Below are 16,896 nucleotides of genomic sequence, written 5' to 3' on the forward strand. Positions count from 1 at the left end.
TGTAATGTAATTACTGTTATGTGATGTAAATGTAATGTATGTCTAGCTTCTCCTTCTTCTTTCAGCTTTTCCTTCAGGCGTCGCCACAGCCAATCAACTTTCTCCATCTGACCCTATTCTCTGTATCCTCCTCTCTCACACCAACTACCTTTATATCTTCTCTCACTACGTCTATAAATCTTCTCTTTGGTCTTCCTCAAGACCTCCAATTCCAGCATCCGTCTACCAATATATTCTCTATCCCTCCTCTGTACATGACCCAACCATCTCAGTCTGGCTTCTCTGACCTTTACTCCAAAACATCTAACATGTGCTGCTCCTCTGATCGACTCATTCCTGATCCTCTCCATCCAGGTCGCTCCCAAAGAGAACCTCAACATCTTCATCTCTGCGACCTCTAGTTCTGCCTGCTGTCTTTTCGTCACTGAAATGTAATGTATGTCTATATGACGTGTGAATGACGGCAAGTGTTTGTGTCTTTATATAAAGCGAATGAGTGAGTGAATGGGTGTTTGTTTATATATGTAGTTACGTGTCTTATATGATGTGTGAATGAAGGAGTGAATAGTTGTTTTTCTCAATATGACATGCGAATGAGCGAGTGAATGTCTAAATGTCGTGTGAATGAGAGAGTTAATGGGTGTATATCTCTATATCAGGGGTCCCGAAACTTTTTCCTGCAAGGGCCAAATAACTTTTCCTTTGACGAGGGGGCGTCGTGACGAAATCACGAAATCGAAATCGTGACGATTGAAGAGGCGTCTAAACGCAAACATTTATTGTTTTCCAGAAAGCCACCTGTAACCAAAAATTAATGAATTTCTGGGATCTTGACAAAACAAAACAGAAAATAACTAATAAGATTATGAATGAATAATGTCTTTGTCTCATCTCTTGACGGATGAGACAAACAGCCTTTTCTTTGAATTGAACAAAAAACTAATCGTTTGTCCACTGCAGATTAAATACCCTGCATTCTAAACTCTATTTTTCTCTTACCTAATCTTTTCACCTTTATTCCGTGTTATTTGATAGGGGTGTGTCCGGGATTTTTTTTTTTTTTTTTTGAGGGAGGGGCTTCAGATAAGGCACAGACTGCAAAAGGGTGAAATACAATGTTACGTTACAATTGCGTGGCCAGAATGAAAAATAGTTGAATATATAATTGTAAATAGTTGTATATCTCAATATGACATGTGAATGAGCGAATGAATGTCTATGTTTAAATGATGTGTGTATGTTTGCATGTCTCTATGTCAGGGGTCTCAGACTCGTGGAACAATATTTTTCGCCTGATATCAAATCTTTGTGTTAGTGCGGCCTGCACGTTTTTTCTCACATGCATCTGGGGGTTTTATACAGTGGTTTTAAAAAAAAAAGGGCAAGGAAAGAATGAAAAAGTATCTTTCCAGTGTATTTTTTGCTTCAAAATTTGAAAACAAAATGATTTTTTGATGAAAAAACACCTAGTGGTATTGTTAAAACGATCTTTTCTATACTTATTTCTATAAAAACCACAAAAACGATAGCAAAGAAAAAACAGCCCAAAATTAAAAAGATTGATTTAATAACCAGAATAGCCTTGTAGACATTAAACCTCCTCTTATACATGCTAACAATCAATTTTCTAATAAATTCTAGTGGCAAATTTTCCCACAGTGACATGATTTTCTCTTTTAACTCAACAATATATTTAGGGTGTCATTTCATCAGTTCTTTTTTAATATTCATTTTTAATATTAACTCGTCATGTTTTTTTTTTTTTTACTGGAAGAGTTCATTACATATTAAAATTTTTAGAATTCACCTGTTCACCTCTGCACTAATACAAAGGAAAACTTTGGACTTAGTGTTACTTCTAGGTGATAATTTTACTCAAAATAGGCCGTTTTATGGAATGACATCGCTGATCATTTTCCTGCCGCCGTGCAGACAAAAGGACAGCAGCCGTGGAAGAAACACGAATCCCTCCCTCCTCGCGATGAGCGACAACGTCCGCGAGATACATCGTCGCCGCCCGCTTTTCTTCTCGGCAGATATAAATCCCGGCGGAATAATTACGTTCGCTGTCAACTCTGTGATGGGAAATTGTCGTGAATTGATCTAAATTGCAATTAAGGAAGACGCGGTGCCGCCGCGTCATATTCAGCGGAAGCGACGACAGGGCGGGGACGCCGCCGCTTTCATAACGACCGATATCCGTCCTGAATAACCGACCATTCGTCTGTTCATCCTGCGCTCGGGGTCGCGGCGGGACCAATCGCAGCGGCCACTAGGGCGAGAGGCGGAGCTTCACTTGAGGGTCACCAGCCAACCACCCTTGCAATCGCCTTGCAACTGTTACTCAACTTTGAAATCAATAACTTCCCCAATCTGGACAGATCTTAGAAGCGTCGACCGGCGGGACTGAAACTTAAAACGCGCTAGCCGTCTCCAGCTAGCCGCGATGCAACTGTGCGCGGTCAGGGGCAACGGAGCTTTGAGCGCGCAGGGAAAGAAATAGAGCGTGTTATTAAATTGCTTTGGGGCGGAGGGATACGTCCGGTGGAGAACATCTGGTTGTAGAGCAGGGGCGGGCAAACTACGGCCCGCGGGCCACATCCGGCCCGTTGGTCTTTTTAATCCGGCCCGCCAAAGATTGCTACCGAATTCATACTAGATGTGAATGATTGGATCAATGAATGTGGGAACTCAAACGGGAGATTATTTCATTTTTGGAGCTACTTGAGGATTCTCAGTTCTACTACCTCACTGGTGGAACAAACTCCCAGAAGCAACAAGACTAGCATCATCTCTCTCAACCTTCAAGAAACAGGTAAAAACATTTCTCTTTCAGGACTTTTTACTGCGCTGATGCCCCAGATCAGGTTTGCAGCAAGTTAGACGATGCAGTGTGTGTGTGTGTGTACGTTTGTGTGTCTCTGTCCAAAAAAAAAAAAAAACCCTCACTAACCCAAGCTTACTGTTCTGTATATTTCCTGTGTATCGTGTATTTGCAAGTGTATTTGCAGTCCATATGTCCTCTATTGTAAGTCGCTTTGGATAAAAGCGTCTGCCAAATGCAATGTAATGTAATGTAATGTAATTTTCTAAATGACACAGATTGGCTTTGTGATGTAGCCTTTTCTGTGGACGTACTGACACACATGAATGAGCTGGACGTGAAACTACAAGGAAAAAACTGGTTTGTGCATGAAATGCACGCAAACGTCAGAGCCTTCAAAACCAAGTTAGGCTTATTTTCAAAGCAAACGTCAGACGAGTCTGATATGTAGTGTCGACTAATGCGTTTTCTCTTTTTATATGTATCGCATCTTGTGCCGATCCGGGCCGTCTGTCAAATTTTAGAAGTCACATGGCCCCTGAACCAAAAAGTTTGCCCACCTCTGTTGTAGAGCATCCGGAGATGAGAAGTGAATAGTTATATGTTTACATGTGGCCCTGTGATCGACCAATCAGAAATAAAACCTGCCGTATTGACGAATGAATGAATGGATGAATGAATATTCTTGAATCACTCTGACCTACATTTCCATCCCCGGCGTCTCAGGTCACATGTAAACCAACGGAAGCCCGAAGGTGACATTCTGCTGGATCTCAGCACTTTATCACCCATTTAGAAAGTCGGTAACTACAAAACTAAAGACACACACACACACACACACACACACACATACAAAGTAGGCTAATATTATTAGCTGTGAATGGGTTTCTCTCTTTACTCCAGTTATTTAAGATTAATGCTGTGGCCCACTTCCATTCACCCGTTGAATCACAGAATTGGATTTGCTTGATTTATTATATATTAAGCTAATTAAGCCGCTGCTGGCGGGCCGCGCTCCCGCGTACCGCCGCCGCCATCGGGGGCGGGAGGGACAGGAGGGCCGCGCCCGTGACCTCCGGCATCTTCCCCATTAAGACATCGGGTCGGGTTAATAAAAGGGAGTCCGGGCTCCGCACGGATCCCCATCATAAAGATGTCATGATGAATGCCGCTATCCCTCCCTGTCCTCCCCACCACCGCCGCCGCCGCCGCCGCCGCCAAGGAGACCGATGCCCGGGCGCCGAAAACCACTCAGCGATCTCCGGGTCACCGAGGCGGCGGACGGAGGAGATCTTATCGCTTCTGCCCAGACGGTGTATATTAGAAAACATCTCAGAGGGTGAGTATTAAACACAATGATTTGCCGTCTCATTTCCTCCATCCAACTCGCTGCATCCGACACACACACACACACACACACACACACACACACAAACACACACACACACACACACACTCTTCTCTCACCCCTACAGGCCTGCAAATCATCCGCCGCCTCCAGAACTCCCGTTTTGTTGCCACGTGTCGGGACAAATATAAATCCAAATATTAATATTATTCTTTACGGCTCACGGCGATCTAATAATTTACGGCGGAACAATTTACCTGCGGTGTGTTTACAACCCTGGAGTATCTGAGCGCGGGCGGAAGGAGGCGGCGATTGGATTACTTGTGTTTAGTTACTGCATAGAACAGAGTTCTTTTATGATAGCGGCAATCAAGGCTGTTATATTTTAATATCTCCTTTTGTGGTTTGTTTCACACCACGTACTTTTACTGGACAACACAAAGGGATGTCTCACACACACACACACACACACACTAACACACACGTTCAACACTTCACCCTGTCATACAGTTTCCGGTGAGAATACACCCTGAAAATATTTAATGTAACTGTAACTTCACTGTTCTGTGTGAAACTACGGTTATTATGTAAACTTCCTGTCCGTTGCTTAATCAACTGTCTTTAAATGTGTTTTTTTTCCACTTTTCACTTTTTTACTTTTTTCTTTCTCCATATTTATCTATTTATTCTTCTAGTTGTTATTTATATTTTCTTATATTTTCGGTCTTATATGTTTTCCCGTCTTATATCTCGTTGCCACGGCTGTATTGTTGTGTTGCGTTCCGCTTTTTAAATGACTTTTTTGTCTGTTTTTGATTTCATTACATTACGAAATTACATTACACCCTGTGTAATGACAATAAAAGTCCTGAATCCTCGAAGCGAAATCTCCGAAAGGACGTTGACCTCCTTTGTATGTATAAGCAACCCATCCGCCTCCTCCAGACTTTTCTGCGCTCAGCATGACCCGGACCTTCTGGGGCCTCCAAATAAACATCCAAAGACCAACTTTCTTAAAGCAACGTCTAAAAAAAAAATTCCACAACCACCCCAGTTGGAATTGAACCGCAGACACTTTCCCACCGGCGGCCATGCAGGGAGCTAACCAGGCCACCGAGATGCTTCAAGAGCGCTGGCGGTAAAAACAAGACTATTAGGAGTGGAATCCTGCTAATGAGGCGGAGACGTCGGAATATATCTGACATGCATTTGAATAGGAGACGGTTTCACGGACTCCCACTCCGGGCCGAGAGCCGGACTGCCCACACCTGATTAGACGAGAGGTTTGTCAGCGCGGAGGCGCCGAGGGTCTATTAACATCCCCTCCTTTTGAAATATGAAAAGAGCGATCCGACACGGTTTGGCTCCGCGGACGGCCGGCTGCTTTTCATGATAGGGGATTAAAAAAAAGGAAAAAAAAAAAAAAAAAAAAACCAAACAGATCTTTATAAAACATGACCTGGGCCTATAAAGTGATTTTCTCTCCTGGCTGGACTCAAACAGAGACGCCTCCTGAAACATAAGATGACCTTTTACATATTTGAAGCCATTGGATCAAATGACGAGAGGAATTCTATCGCTTTTAGCTCGAATGAACTGAAAATTCAATTTACACGTCTCACCGAAGCATCCATTTGTGACGTCCTTTTATCCAAGTTGCCTCAAAACAGCCTCAGAATTATTCATTCATTCAAAACAGCCTCAGAATTATTCATTCATTCATTATCTATTCCACTTAACTGATATTGTGCGAGAAGTGGGTTCACCCTTTTATTCACACGTCATATAGAGACAAACTTTCGGTTTCATTCTGACGCCATGTCGGGTCGTACAACACGCCACCCTGTCATTCGCTTGTTTTAAAGAGATATAAAAACCGTTCACACGTCATATAGATCAGTGGTTCCTAACTGATTTATTTCCGTCGGATTTATTATCTGAGTCTGAACCATCTTTGTTTTGAAAAATCGTATTTTTCGGTCACTCGAGCGCCGAAAATGTAACCCGTAAGCTTGCAAAATGAGTAAAAAAAAACAGCCGTCCAACGGAAAGTTTCTTTTCGAAGGGGAAAAGGAAGATCCACACAGTGGATTTGCGTTTATTATTATAGTTGCAATAAAAAACAGTACGCCCCCCCCCCGGTCTGCTTTGGTAAAAAGGTCTAATTTTGGTCTGACATAATTTTGGACCACTGATATAGATGACATATTTCTTGCACATGTAAAGTCGACCGCCCCCTTAAATTGCACTCTTCCGAGCACCTGCACTGTTTGAGCTGCACTCAAACGTCTTATTCCACTGCCGCTTTTCATATTCATATCTATAATCATATTTATAATAATGTTTACACCAGGGGCGGGCAAACGTTTTGGCTCAGGGGCCACATTGACTTTTAAAATTTGACAGATGGGCCAGGTTACCACAAGATACAATACATAAAAAAAAAAAAAAAAAAAAAAAAAACATTTTTAAAACGGTGCATATCAGACTCATCTGACATTTGCTTTGAAAATAACACCAGCTTGGTTTTGAAGGCTCTGGCGTTTGCTTGCATTTCATGGGCAAACCGGTTTTTTCCCTTGTAGCTTCATGTCTTGCTTATTCATAGCTGTCAGTATGTTCACAAAAAACGCTATTTTTTGCAATCAAAAGACAGATTTTAAATAAACAAAAAGATGGCGATGTAGACAACAACAACATGAGCGCGGGTGAAATGTAAATCCTCCCTCCCGCGGGTGTGCACGAGCACGACACCCATGAACATCTGCGTAGCTTAGCATGTTTTGCTTACGTCTCGGGGGCCGAGACGTGCCAAGTTACCACAAGATACAATACATATATATATATATAAAAAAAAAGCATTTTTAAAACGGTCCATATCAGACTCATCTGACATTCGCTTTGAAAATAACACCAGCTTGGTTTTGAAGGCTCTGGCGTTTGCTTGCATTTTATGGGCAAACCAGTTTTTTCCCTTGTAGCTTCATGTCTTGCTTATTCATAGCTGTCAGTATGTTCACAAAAAACGCTATTTTTTGCAATCAAAAGACGGATTTTAAATAAACAAAAAGGTGGCAGTGTAGACAACAACAACGTGAGCGCGGGTGAAATGTAAATCCTCCCTCCCGCGGGCGTGCACGAGCACGACACCCGTGAACATCTGCGTAGCTTAGCATGTTTTGCTTACGTCTCGGGGGGCCGAGGGACGGGTGGAGCCGCGTTGCACGAACAAACAGCGGAGGAGCGAACAGCCCATAATTGTCTGGCTGAATAATCACCTCATCTCCCCGCGGGGGGCGACACTCCGCCGCTCGAGTGGCGCCCTCAAACACCGACTCGCTCTGCCCCCCGGAGGTGAAATTCCGGTTTTCGCCGCCCGCTTGTCCGCTTTGATAGCGGATGATTAGAAGGAAGTGCTGCTCCGCGCATTGTTTTCTGCTGAGGTGGAGGACGGCGGCGCTGCGCCTCCTCCTCCGCTCGTCTCACCGCCGCCGTTTTCTTATTGACAGAGCAAACTAATTATGTCAGAGAGCCTCCGTAATGAGAACGCCGTCTAATAGACTCTCGCAGGGGCTCATAATGAAAAAACAAAACAGGAAGAAGCTACAATGTGACTTTATGAATTAAATCAATAAAGACCTTTACAGCGAGAGCAAACACAATCTTCGATCAATCAGAGGGATTACCGGTTTCATCCTGCGCTCACCCGCGGTTCATTTCAAGAGCTTCTGCGGGCGTGAAGGTGCGCGCCCGTTTTCAGGGTGACATTTGCGTCGAGACGGGTTCGCAGGTAAAAAAGCGTTGACCTTTTCGGACCTTCTAGAACCCAGACACTCCACATGCTAAGCGCTAGCTCGCTGCAGCTACATCAAATTGTAGCGCTCTGCACTGATTGAGATTCAAAAGTGCTTGGGAGAAATGGATGGTGTGTGTGTGTGTGTGTGTGTGTGTGTGTGTGTGTGTGATGCTGCACAACGCACGGGCTAAGCTATTACAAAAGCACCGACGCGAAAAAAATCAACACTACTGCTGCGCTAATGAGTGCCCATATTAGCGCTGACGCCGCTTTTAGCGCCGACTGTGCATCTTTATGTGTGACGCCACATAATAATTTCCATTATTATTTGAATTTCCGACTAGATTAGAAGTCACCTTTCTCACGGCCGGGAAAGGACGGGCATAATCGGGCAGAAATACTTGCGATAGAATTTGTCCGGGTTGCGTCCATGTGCACGTGGAGCGAGCGCGCGTGAAGCCTGCTGATAATTAGGCATAGTTACAGTAATTCCGGGCTCCGGGAAACTTCTCTGCAAGGAGCGGCGCAAACTGGCAGTTGAAAGCGTGGAGTGATTATGTCTTTGTAAGCGGCCGCTGACGGGCGCGCGACGGTGGCTCGCGGCCGGGCGCCGTAATCAATGCCAGCTTTGCAAGTGACGGGGCAAGATTTAAGAACACAATCAATTTCGCCCAATGAGCGAGGAGTGCGGAGAGCAATCGGAGGCTTGATGATAAGAGCCATTGATGACTCGACAACAATCCGACCGCGACCGCCATTGTACTCCGAGGCCGCCGCTTGATTCCTCCGTCGGCTTGTCGTTCTTCTTTTTCCTTTTTTTACTCCTTTGTAAAAGCAAAAAAAAAAAAAAAAAAATAGAACTTGGAAGAAAAGTTAACAAGAACTGAGTGGCAGCGTGGCGCAACCTTGTGAGCATCGGGGGGGCGGGTTTTATTTCCCCCAGCTTTCCGCTCAGCCCGTGGAAGTTACATCATCGAGGGGGGGAAGTGGAAGGAGCTCTTCCGCCGCGGAGGAATAAGAAGCGAGCCCGTGAGGTACCGAGCCAAAGAAAGTCACAGGAAATGATGTAAAGAGGGGACCCTTAAAGGCAATTAGCTCTAAAACAAAGACAACATACATCAGTCCATATATATTCGAACGGCCTTGGGCAAAAGTATAGCTTGTTAGCCGTGGGAACAAACAAATTTGTTTATTCTAATCCAAAAAAAAATCCCAGTTTCATATATATATATATATATATATATGAAAGTGTGTGTTTATATATAAAGATAGCTAGTTAGCTGTGCTAATGGACAATTTATACTGTAAACACGCACGCAGGCACACTCACGCACACACACACACAGACACACACACAAACACATACATACATACATACATACAGTGGCCCAAAGTTTTGAGAATGACACTTTCACAAAGTCTGTTCCTTCAGGGTTTTTAGGCGTTTGCCAGCTGTTTTGATGGTTGTATCATTCTCAAAACTTTTGGCCATGACTGTGTATATATATATATGTCGCAACCCTGAGTGCAGGATAGGTGGCAGAAGATGGATGGATATATGTGTATGTGTGCATGTATGTATGTGTGTATGTACGTATGTATAAATGGGAAAATGGTAAATAGTTCCCAATTATATTGCCTTTTCACACCTTGGGGTTTAATTTACACTGCATTACGTTCTCACACACACACACACTCACACACACACACACGGTCTTGATAACCTTCATCCCTCTCCGGGAGCACACCAGCACCATTCTAGATTTACCCAGCATCTCCTCCTTGCCTTCTCTATAAATCACATTATCATCTGCAAAACATCACATTCAAAATCTGGTCAATGCATCTGTACTGCTTGTTGCATCAAATGATCGATCGATCGATCGATCGATCGATCGATCTATCGATCTATCTATCTATCTATCTATCTATCTATCTATCTATCTATCTATCTATCTATCTATCTGATATATACATATATATATGATATATCTATATGATATTATTTCTATTATATATTATATCTATTACATATCAATATATATATAATATTATATTATATACATTATATTATATATATATATTCTATTGATAGATATAGCTATATTGACAGACTTGCCATCTAATTTCACATATATACATGTATATATTTAACATATATACATGTATATATGTAAAATTAGACAAAAAGTTAGATAATTAAATATTAAAAATGTATATATATATATATGCGGTATTTGGCAGCCTATTAGGGTGCAACAAACAAATTACAATGTCCGTTCATCAGTTGTGTTCATACAGTATGTGTTATCTTCTCATTACATTATATTCATTTTTTTTTTAGATTTTTTGATGTATTTTATATACATATATACATATATATATACATAAAATTAATATATATACATATATATATATATATGTGGCAAATGGATAAGGTGGTTTCTGAGGGATCCCTCTCTGTGCGCCGACATCAGTGGCGAATCGGGACGACATCCAATTAGCACTAATAGCGCTGGAATTTTTTAGCTGCCTGTCAGAAGCAGTGAAAGGAGCCCCGGATGACCCCAACACACCCCTCATTCCTACCCCCAAGATAAACAAACTCAAGGAAGTAGAAACTAAGACTGGAGTTTTTTGAAAGGCATTTCTTGTGACGGAAGCGAGAAAGCAACAGTTCTCAGATGAGCGATGGATGACAACCCACTGGAGGATTCCGTCGCCGCCGCCGCTCCACGCTACGAAGAGCGCCAGAGGACTCTGTAAGATTCAGGGCGCAAACAACGCGTTACATGTTGTCTTACTTTTTACGCCTGAAGCCGAGAGGAAGCTCTGCTTTCCTTCTGCTTTGTGTGCCAGACTCTGGCTTTATGTGTCTGTTTCACAGCTGCGAGCTTTGCAGCTTCTCTATGTCAAGATGTCTGAGACCATTTAGAAAAACACAAGGAGCTCTTCCTTCTGATCAGGATCGAGGACCGAACGAGAGCCTCCTTGCCAGTGACCGGTCATGCCTCTTGAAGCGCATCTAACTCATGTATGTTTTGTTGTGACTGATGAGCAGGAGCGCCGCTACGTTAAAAGCTGCCGTTAGAATCACCTGTGCAGCAGCGAGTCCACGACGGTGTTAGCATGCTAAAGGCAGAGGGTGTTAGCCTGGAGGCTAAACTCCAGCCGAACTCTCCACTGCTGCATGTTCCCTTGGTATCGTCTGGTGGACGGCGAGGCGTTCGCTGTCCTTGGATGACTGGGCGCTCAAGGCTAATACCTTTGTTAGCCATGCTAAAAGCGTATCTCTTTAGCGTAGACTGTGCGACCAGCAAAAACGTTCACGGTTCCTTTTCAGGCACCCTCATCTGAATTATTTTGTATGAATTATTCCGACAGGCGAGGCGTTTAGGGATTCCAAATGCTCCACATCTGCTCCTTCTGCAGGAGGAGCAGCCAGCTTCGTGTCCCGAAGAGTCCGCAGAGCCGCGGGATGACGATGACTGTACGCCCGCCGGGATGTTTACCCAGAGAAACTCCGAGACACCTGGCATTTAGTCGGCGAAATCACAACAATTACTTATCACGACAACCCTGGGCCGGGTGGACACTCATAAATGGACGCCCGCTAATTAGCCTTGGCGAGCCGGCCGCTCGCCGCTCCAAGTTAATGCGACGAAAACCCTTGAACGGCGGGGAAACAAAGCCTCTTCCCTTTTCCTATAAAGTCCTCAGCTTGTTAAGAGCTACAGTCCGCTGACAACGGTGACACATCTGATTTGACCCGCTTGGACGGCGTGGGAACTTTAATGGCTGACGCGAGACATTCGAGGCCGTACGGACGTCGACATCGACCGATCCGACGGCCGAGGTGCCGGAGTCATCCGGGAACAGGGACGGAACCGGTGCACAAACTGCAAGCTGATAACCCTTGGCATCTGTACGCACGGTTATTGACTTTGGATATCGTTAGCATAACATTAGCTTTCTGCCACTCAGGCAAGCTAGAAATCCGCGCAATCACCTCAACGATCTTCACGGATCGTCCTATTTCCTGGAGTGTCAACTCATGATCATTTACTCGATGACCTCCTAAGCATCCTTGACCGTAAATCAACCGGTCCGCATTCCAGCTGACTCGCGTTACATCGGTATCGGAACATCAGCCGGGGGTTTATTGCGCACTTAATAAAGACGGCGGATTAATTCTTCAAACACGCGCCGCGCGTTTCTTGTTGTGGAATAATTACGCCGGCTCGGAAAAAAAATAAGCAGAACGGAGAAACCAACTAATCACCGACGGCGATGACATCCGGCACGTGAGAAGCGGCAACAAAAGGGAACTTAATGGCGGCGGAGGACACCCGCGGAAATAATACAGCGCCTGCCATCCTGGCCGAAGAGGATGCACGACCCAATCGAATCAATTTTCCGGGCTGCGCCGCACGGTTAGTCTCATCTGGCTATTATTCTCAGATACAACGGAGGTGACCCCTGACCCTCATGCCGGCAGAGGGGACTTTAAGTGTGTGACAGTTGAATGTAATGAAAAAGCACTTTTGGACTCTTTGAGCTGGTCTTGTTTACCTCTGCTGCCTCTGAGTGGCACTTTCATCTGTCTTCCCGCCTAATTGGATCCTCCGCACACACTCCCATCGGAGGATCTACATCGCCGCTCACGCAGGGCGCGTTCACCTACCTCGCGCTCGCCTTTATGTGTTCCCCGCCGCCACGTCTAATGACAGCCGCAGCTTTGCCCTCGCAGTTATTCGCGTTTTCCTCTCGGCCCGCCCGCCTCTGAAGGCCCCTCCGTAACGGGGAGGAAGAGATTCCACCTTCGACGAAAATTAACCCGAAGGAAAAGCAGCGCCGGTTGGCCATTAGCGAGGCGGACGCTTTTCGCCCGATCAAAGGATCCGGGAACGCGAGGAAGGCGCAATTAGGCGCCCGTCCGACAAGCGTCCAAATAACGCACAACCATGTTTTTAATAATCAAACCTTCACAGCTTCCACCTTTCGGCTCGCGCTAGTTATTCCCGATTGAAATGATGTTCCATCGATTTCTTCTAAGACCCGTCCAGCTCGACTACCCACCTTTGGGGGGGGTTTAGAATGAATAGTTGTCTGTCTCTATGACCGTTAATGAAAGAGTGAATGTTTTTTTGTCTCTATGACGCGCAAATGAGAGGGTGAGCGTCTCTATGTGACATATAAATTGGTGGGGTTTTTTGGCGACGTGAAATTTGCAGGTTTATACTGTATGCGTCCTTGCGACCGGTCCGGGATGAGCCCCTTTGTCCAATGACGGCTAGGAAAGGCTCCACCCCCGACTGCAGGATAAGCGCTATAGATAATAAATGAATGAATTGTTTTGTTCTAGTTATGCTAGAACCAGTTATGCTAGTAACTGGTTATGAATTATGCTAATCTCCACTAAAAAAAAGGTTATGCTAATTATTATTATTAGTTATGCTAAAGTTATGCTAATCTCCACTAAAACCTCCACTCCTTGGATTCCGGTTTCATCTCATCGTTACTTCTTCGTGGCAACTTCCTGGAGGCGGAGGGGAAGAGCTGACTGTCAGCCCGCCGTGATGCGATTTATCTGAGACGGGATCGTTCGTTTCGAGCCAGATTTGAGCCCAAATGACAACGAACAAACGCCGTCTGATTTGGACTCGGGGTTATTATTTCAGTCATGGCGGAAAAAACGGGAACCGCTGCTACCAGCTACCCGGGGTCCCAGAAGAGAGGGCTGTCCTTTATAATAAATACAAATCTGTCAGTTTTCTGCTCCCCACTACCACATCCCTGATCATTATGCCTGCTGTAATCACAACTCTGGGCCTCATTAAATTCCTCTGTGCCGCTGGCTTGGACGACACACCGCTGCTGACACTTAAGACGGCGCCTTCAGCATCGCTGGGCTCGGCTATTATTTCTCCCTAATGACAAAACAACGGCGACGGCGTAAGCGAGCGCGACTCCTTTCCGTTTCGACGACGAGCGCCGGAGTCCACATCAAAAAATAAATAAGAATAAAGGGGAACGCGAGTCCTCTGAGGAGGACTTCGCGATTCCAGTTCCTGCTCTTTATAAGTCACATTTGCTTTAATAAGGACTGACGAATGTTAGCGTGGTTCCGGCGTCCACACACCTGGTTCTGCGGCATCCACAGCGGGGAGCGTGTCCGCTTTTAGCAGCATCGCCCGAGTAGCTACAAACCCCGATGTCGTTTCTACTGTCAAATATGCCGTCATGTTTGGTGGCGGCCCGGACAAAATATCCAGCAGAGGAGGCTGATGTTAGCGTGGTAGCAACTATACCGTCTAGTCCACAGCCATGTTGTACCCCTAAACCAATTATCCAGCAAGAGGAGTGGATGTTAGCATGTTAGCAGCTACACAGTCAAGTCCGCTGCCACATTTGGAGACGACCCTAATGAAATATCTATCAGGGAAAGCAGATATTTTCATGTTAGCGAATATACTGTCCAGTCTGTCACCATGTTAGCAGATGGCTGAACTAAAAATTCAGTTGGGGGAGGTGATGTTATCATGCTAGCAACTCTACTGTCTACTCCTACACCATGTTTGGAGGTCACTGAAGTAAATATCCAGCAGAGGGAGTGGATTTAGTATGTTAGCAACTATTCTGTCAAGTCCGATTCCATGTTTGGACATAGTCCTAGCAAAATATCCAACAGGGGATACAGAATGTTTTCATGTAAGCTACTGTACTCTCATGTCATCACCAAGGTTATGGACGATGCTAAGTTTCCAGCATGTGGCGCAAATATTAGCATGTTGGCAACTGTACTGTCGAGTCCACAACAAGGTGGGGAGGCTGTCAAACTAAATATCCAGCTAGGGGAGCGGATGTTAAGATGTTAGCAACTGTCTGATAAAATTAGTAGAACAGCACATCATACCAACCCAATCAATCCTCAGCAAACGGTGTGCGCTAGTGGTATTAGCAAAGCTCTGATAGGACTGTCAATATCTGTGTTCGCCACTCAGGTGACAGCACAGTTGCTAACACGGTAACATCTGCTCCACTTGCGAGATATGCAGTTTTGGCCATCTCCAAACATAGCGGCTTACTTGACAGTACTCTAGCTTACATGCTAACATCCGGTTCCCCCGCTGGATATTTAACTCTGCCGTCTCCAAACATGGCCAGTACACACCGGCCCCCTGTAGTGGAAAGAGATGTTAGCGATATTAGCAACACCTCCATCACTCAAAACTCAGTTTTGTCCACTCGGTCACGCCACAAACGCCAGCGGCGCTCAATGCCGACATCCCGCGGTTCTGATACCGAATCAAAGGTTCCCTCCTCGCAGCACCTGAACTAGCGCCCGATCAGGTGGTGGCGCGGGGCGGAGGCACGGAAATAAAAGTCCCATTGATTGATAAACTGTCAGGAAATAATTACACAGCGGCGAACAAAAGCGAGGCGCTGGGCGGCGAGCCCCCCCCCCACCCTCCCACCCCCTGCCGAGATCTACAATTAACTGCTGTTTGAGTGACACTTGATGAAAATGCGGCGTCCAGCTTTTCCGGATCTCAATTTTTTCCCGGAGTTCGCATTGATGGGGTCCTTTCAGAAAAGCCTCAGCAACACCGGATCATTCATGCTTGCAGAAATACGACCGCTACAAATGCTAATACTATTTACTGGATCGATCACACGCTTGAAAACCCGCCATTTTTGTTTTGGGTAGAAGGAGCTTCAGCGATGAGACCGAGCTGTAGCGACCGGTCGGTGAAAAAGGTTTCAGAGTGACGCCCTGCAGTAATATAGCAAAAAAAAAGGATACTTTCCGGGCGCTTCCACTGCTACCTTGTAGCCCTGGAAGCTAGTACTGGGGTGGAAGTTGAAGATGAAGAGCACGTTTGCCCTGTCGAACACGATGACCTTGTCCGTCTCGTGCTTGGCGCTGATAAAGGCCTGCGGAGGGATGGAGGGAGGAAAAGAAACGTTGCATACTGTATGAATCGCAATGACGATGCCGTTCCTTCCACTGCATCAGCAGAGAGCGGCGGAGGTGCGCCGCCAGTAATGTGTCATTAGCCGAGATTATCAATGTCGCACAAACGCCCTATTTTTAGTGCCTTGCTCCAGGGGTGGCGTGAACGTCTCTATACGAGGCCCTGCGATTGGCTGGCGCCTCCCGCCCAATGACAGCCGGGATAGGCTCCAGCCCCTCCTGCGAGATGAATAAACGGTTACAGATAACGAATGAATTGATGAATGAACGCGTGACCCTCGCCGTGACATCAAGAAGAGAGCGTCTTGTCTGTATCCAAACACCGAGTCGCATTTAAATCCCCATTTGTATCCCCCCCCCCGGGCCACCGAACGCTCGCCGCCTTCGCTCTTCATCCTCGACCGTGAATCTTTATTGCAGGACAGCGGAGTCATAATTCAGAAAGTCAGTTCTTGTCAGCGCCTATTAATGAATCCATTTTCTGGCAGCCGCAATGTTGGAATATTACCAGTTAATTAAAGCTGATTCTGCACAAGTAGGGAGCGACTGTGGCGTTCTGAGGTTGGGAGACGGCGGGGAACCTCACTTGATCTCATCTCGGGCGCGACCCCGGGGTGCCTGGAGCCGGAGGCGAGCTGCGATTAATAAATAAATAACGCTTTTAGCCTGTTTCGCACTACGCCGGATATTCCAACGTGGCGTTGCCTGTGGGGAATTAGATGTGATAACTGGCCAATCGTTGTTGAGACGTGGGAATCCCGCTATCGGGCAGTTTGGTCACCTTTCACATCCCTCAAATCTGAATGGATTCCCGGTGAGCCGCTGTTATCTTCATATTAACGTCTACCTTGTTAGCATCGCTCCTTTTGTTAGCATCCGATCAAAACATGGGATTGATCGAGCGAGAACGATTCGCCTCGAAGTTCATGACGCCAGCGAAGTCGCTTCTG

At 45.6% G+C, this 16,896-nt stretch overlaps 1 protein-coding gene across 1 annotated transcript in view; it reads right to left on the reverse strand.

Annotated features, from left to right (window-relative positions):
* Positions 1–16,896, reverse strand: part of gbe1b (glucan (1,4-alpha-), branching enzyme 1b) — a 78,015-nt gene that overhangs the window by 11,406 nt on the left and 49,713 nt on the right. Inside the window, exon 14 of the mRNA XM_086163987.1 lies at positions 15,776–15,906. Coding sequence (XP_086020113.1) covers positions 15,776–15,906 — 131 coding nt within the window. The remainder of the gene's footprint in view (positions 1–15,775; positions 15,907–16,896) is intronic.

Source organism: Fistularia commersonii, chromosome 18, assembly GCF_037954325.1.
Source record: "Fistularia commersonii isolate RoL2024-O1a breed Wild chromosome 18, RoL_Fcom_v1.0, whole genome shotgun sequence".
NCBI classification, from domain to species: domain Eukaryota; kingdom Metazoa; phylum Chordata; class Actinopteri; order Syngnathiformes; family Fistulariidae; genus Fistularia; species Fistularia commersonii.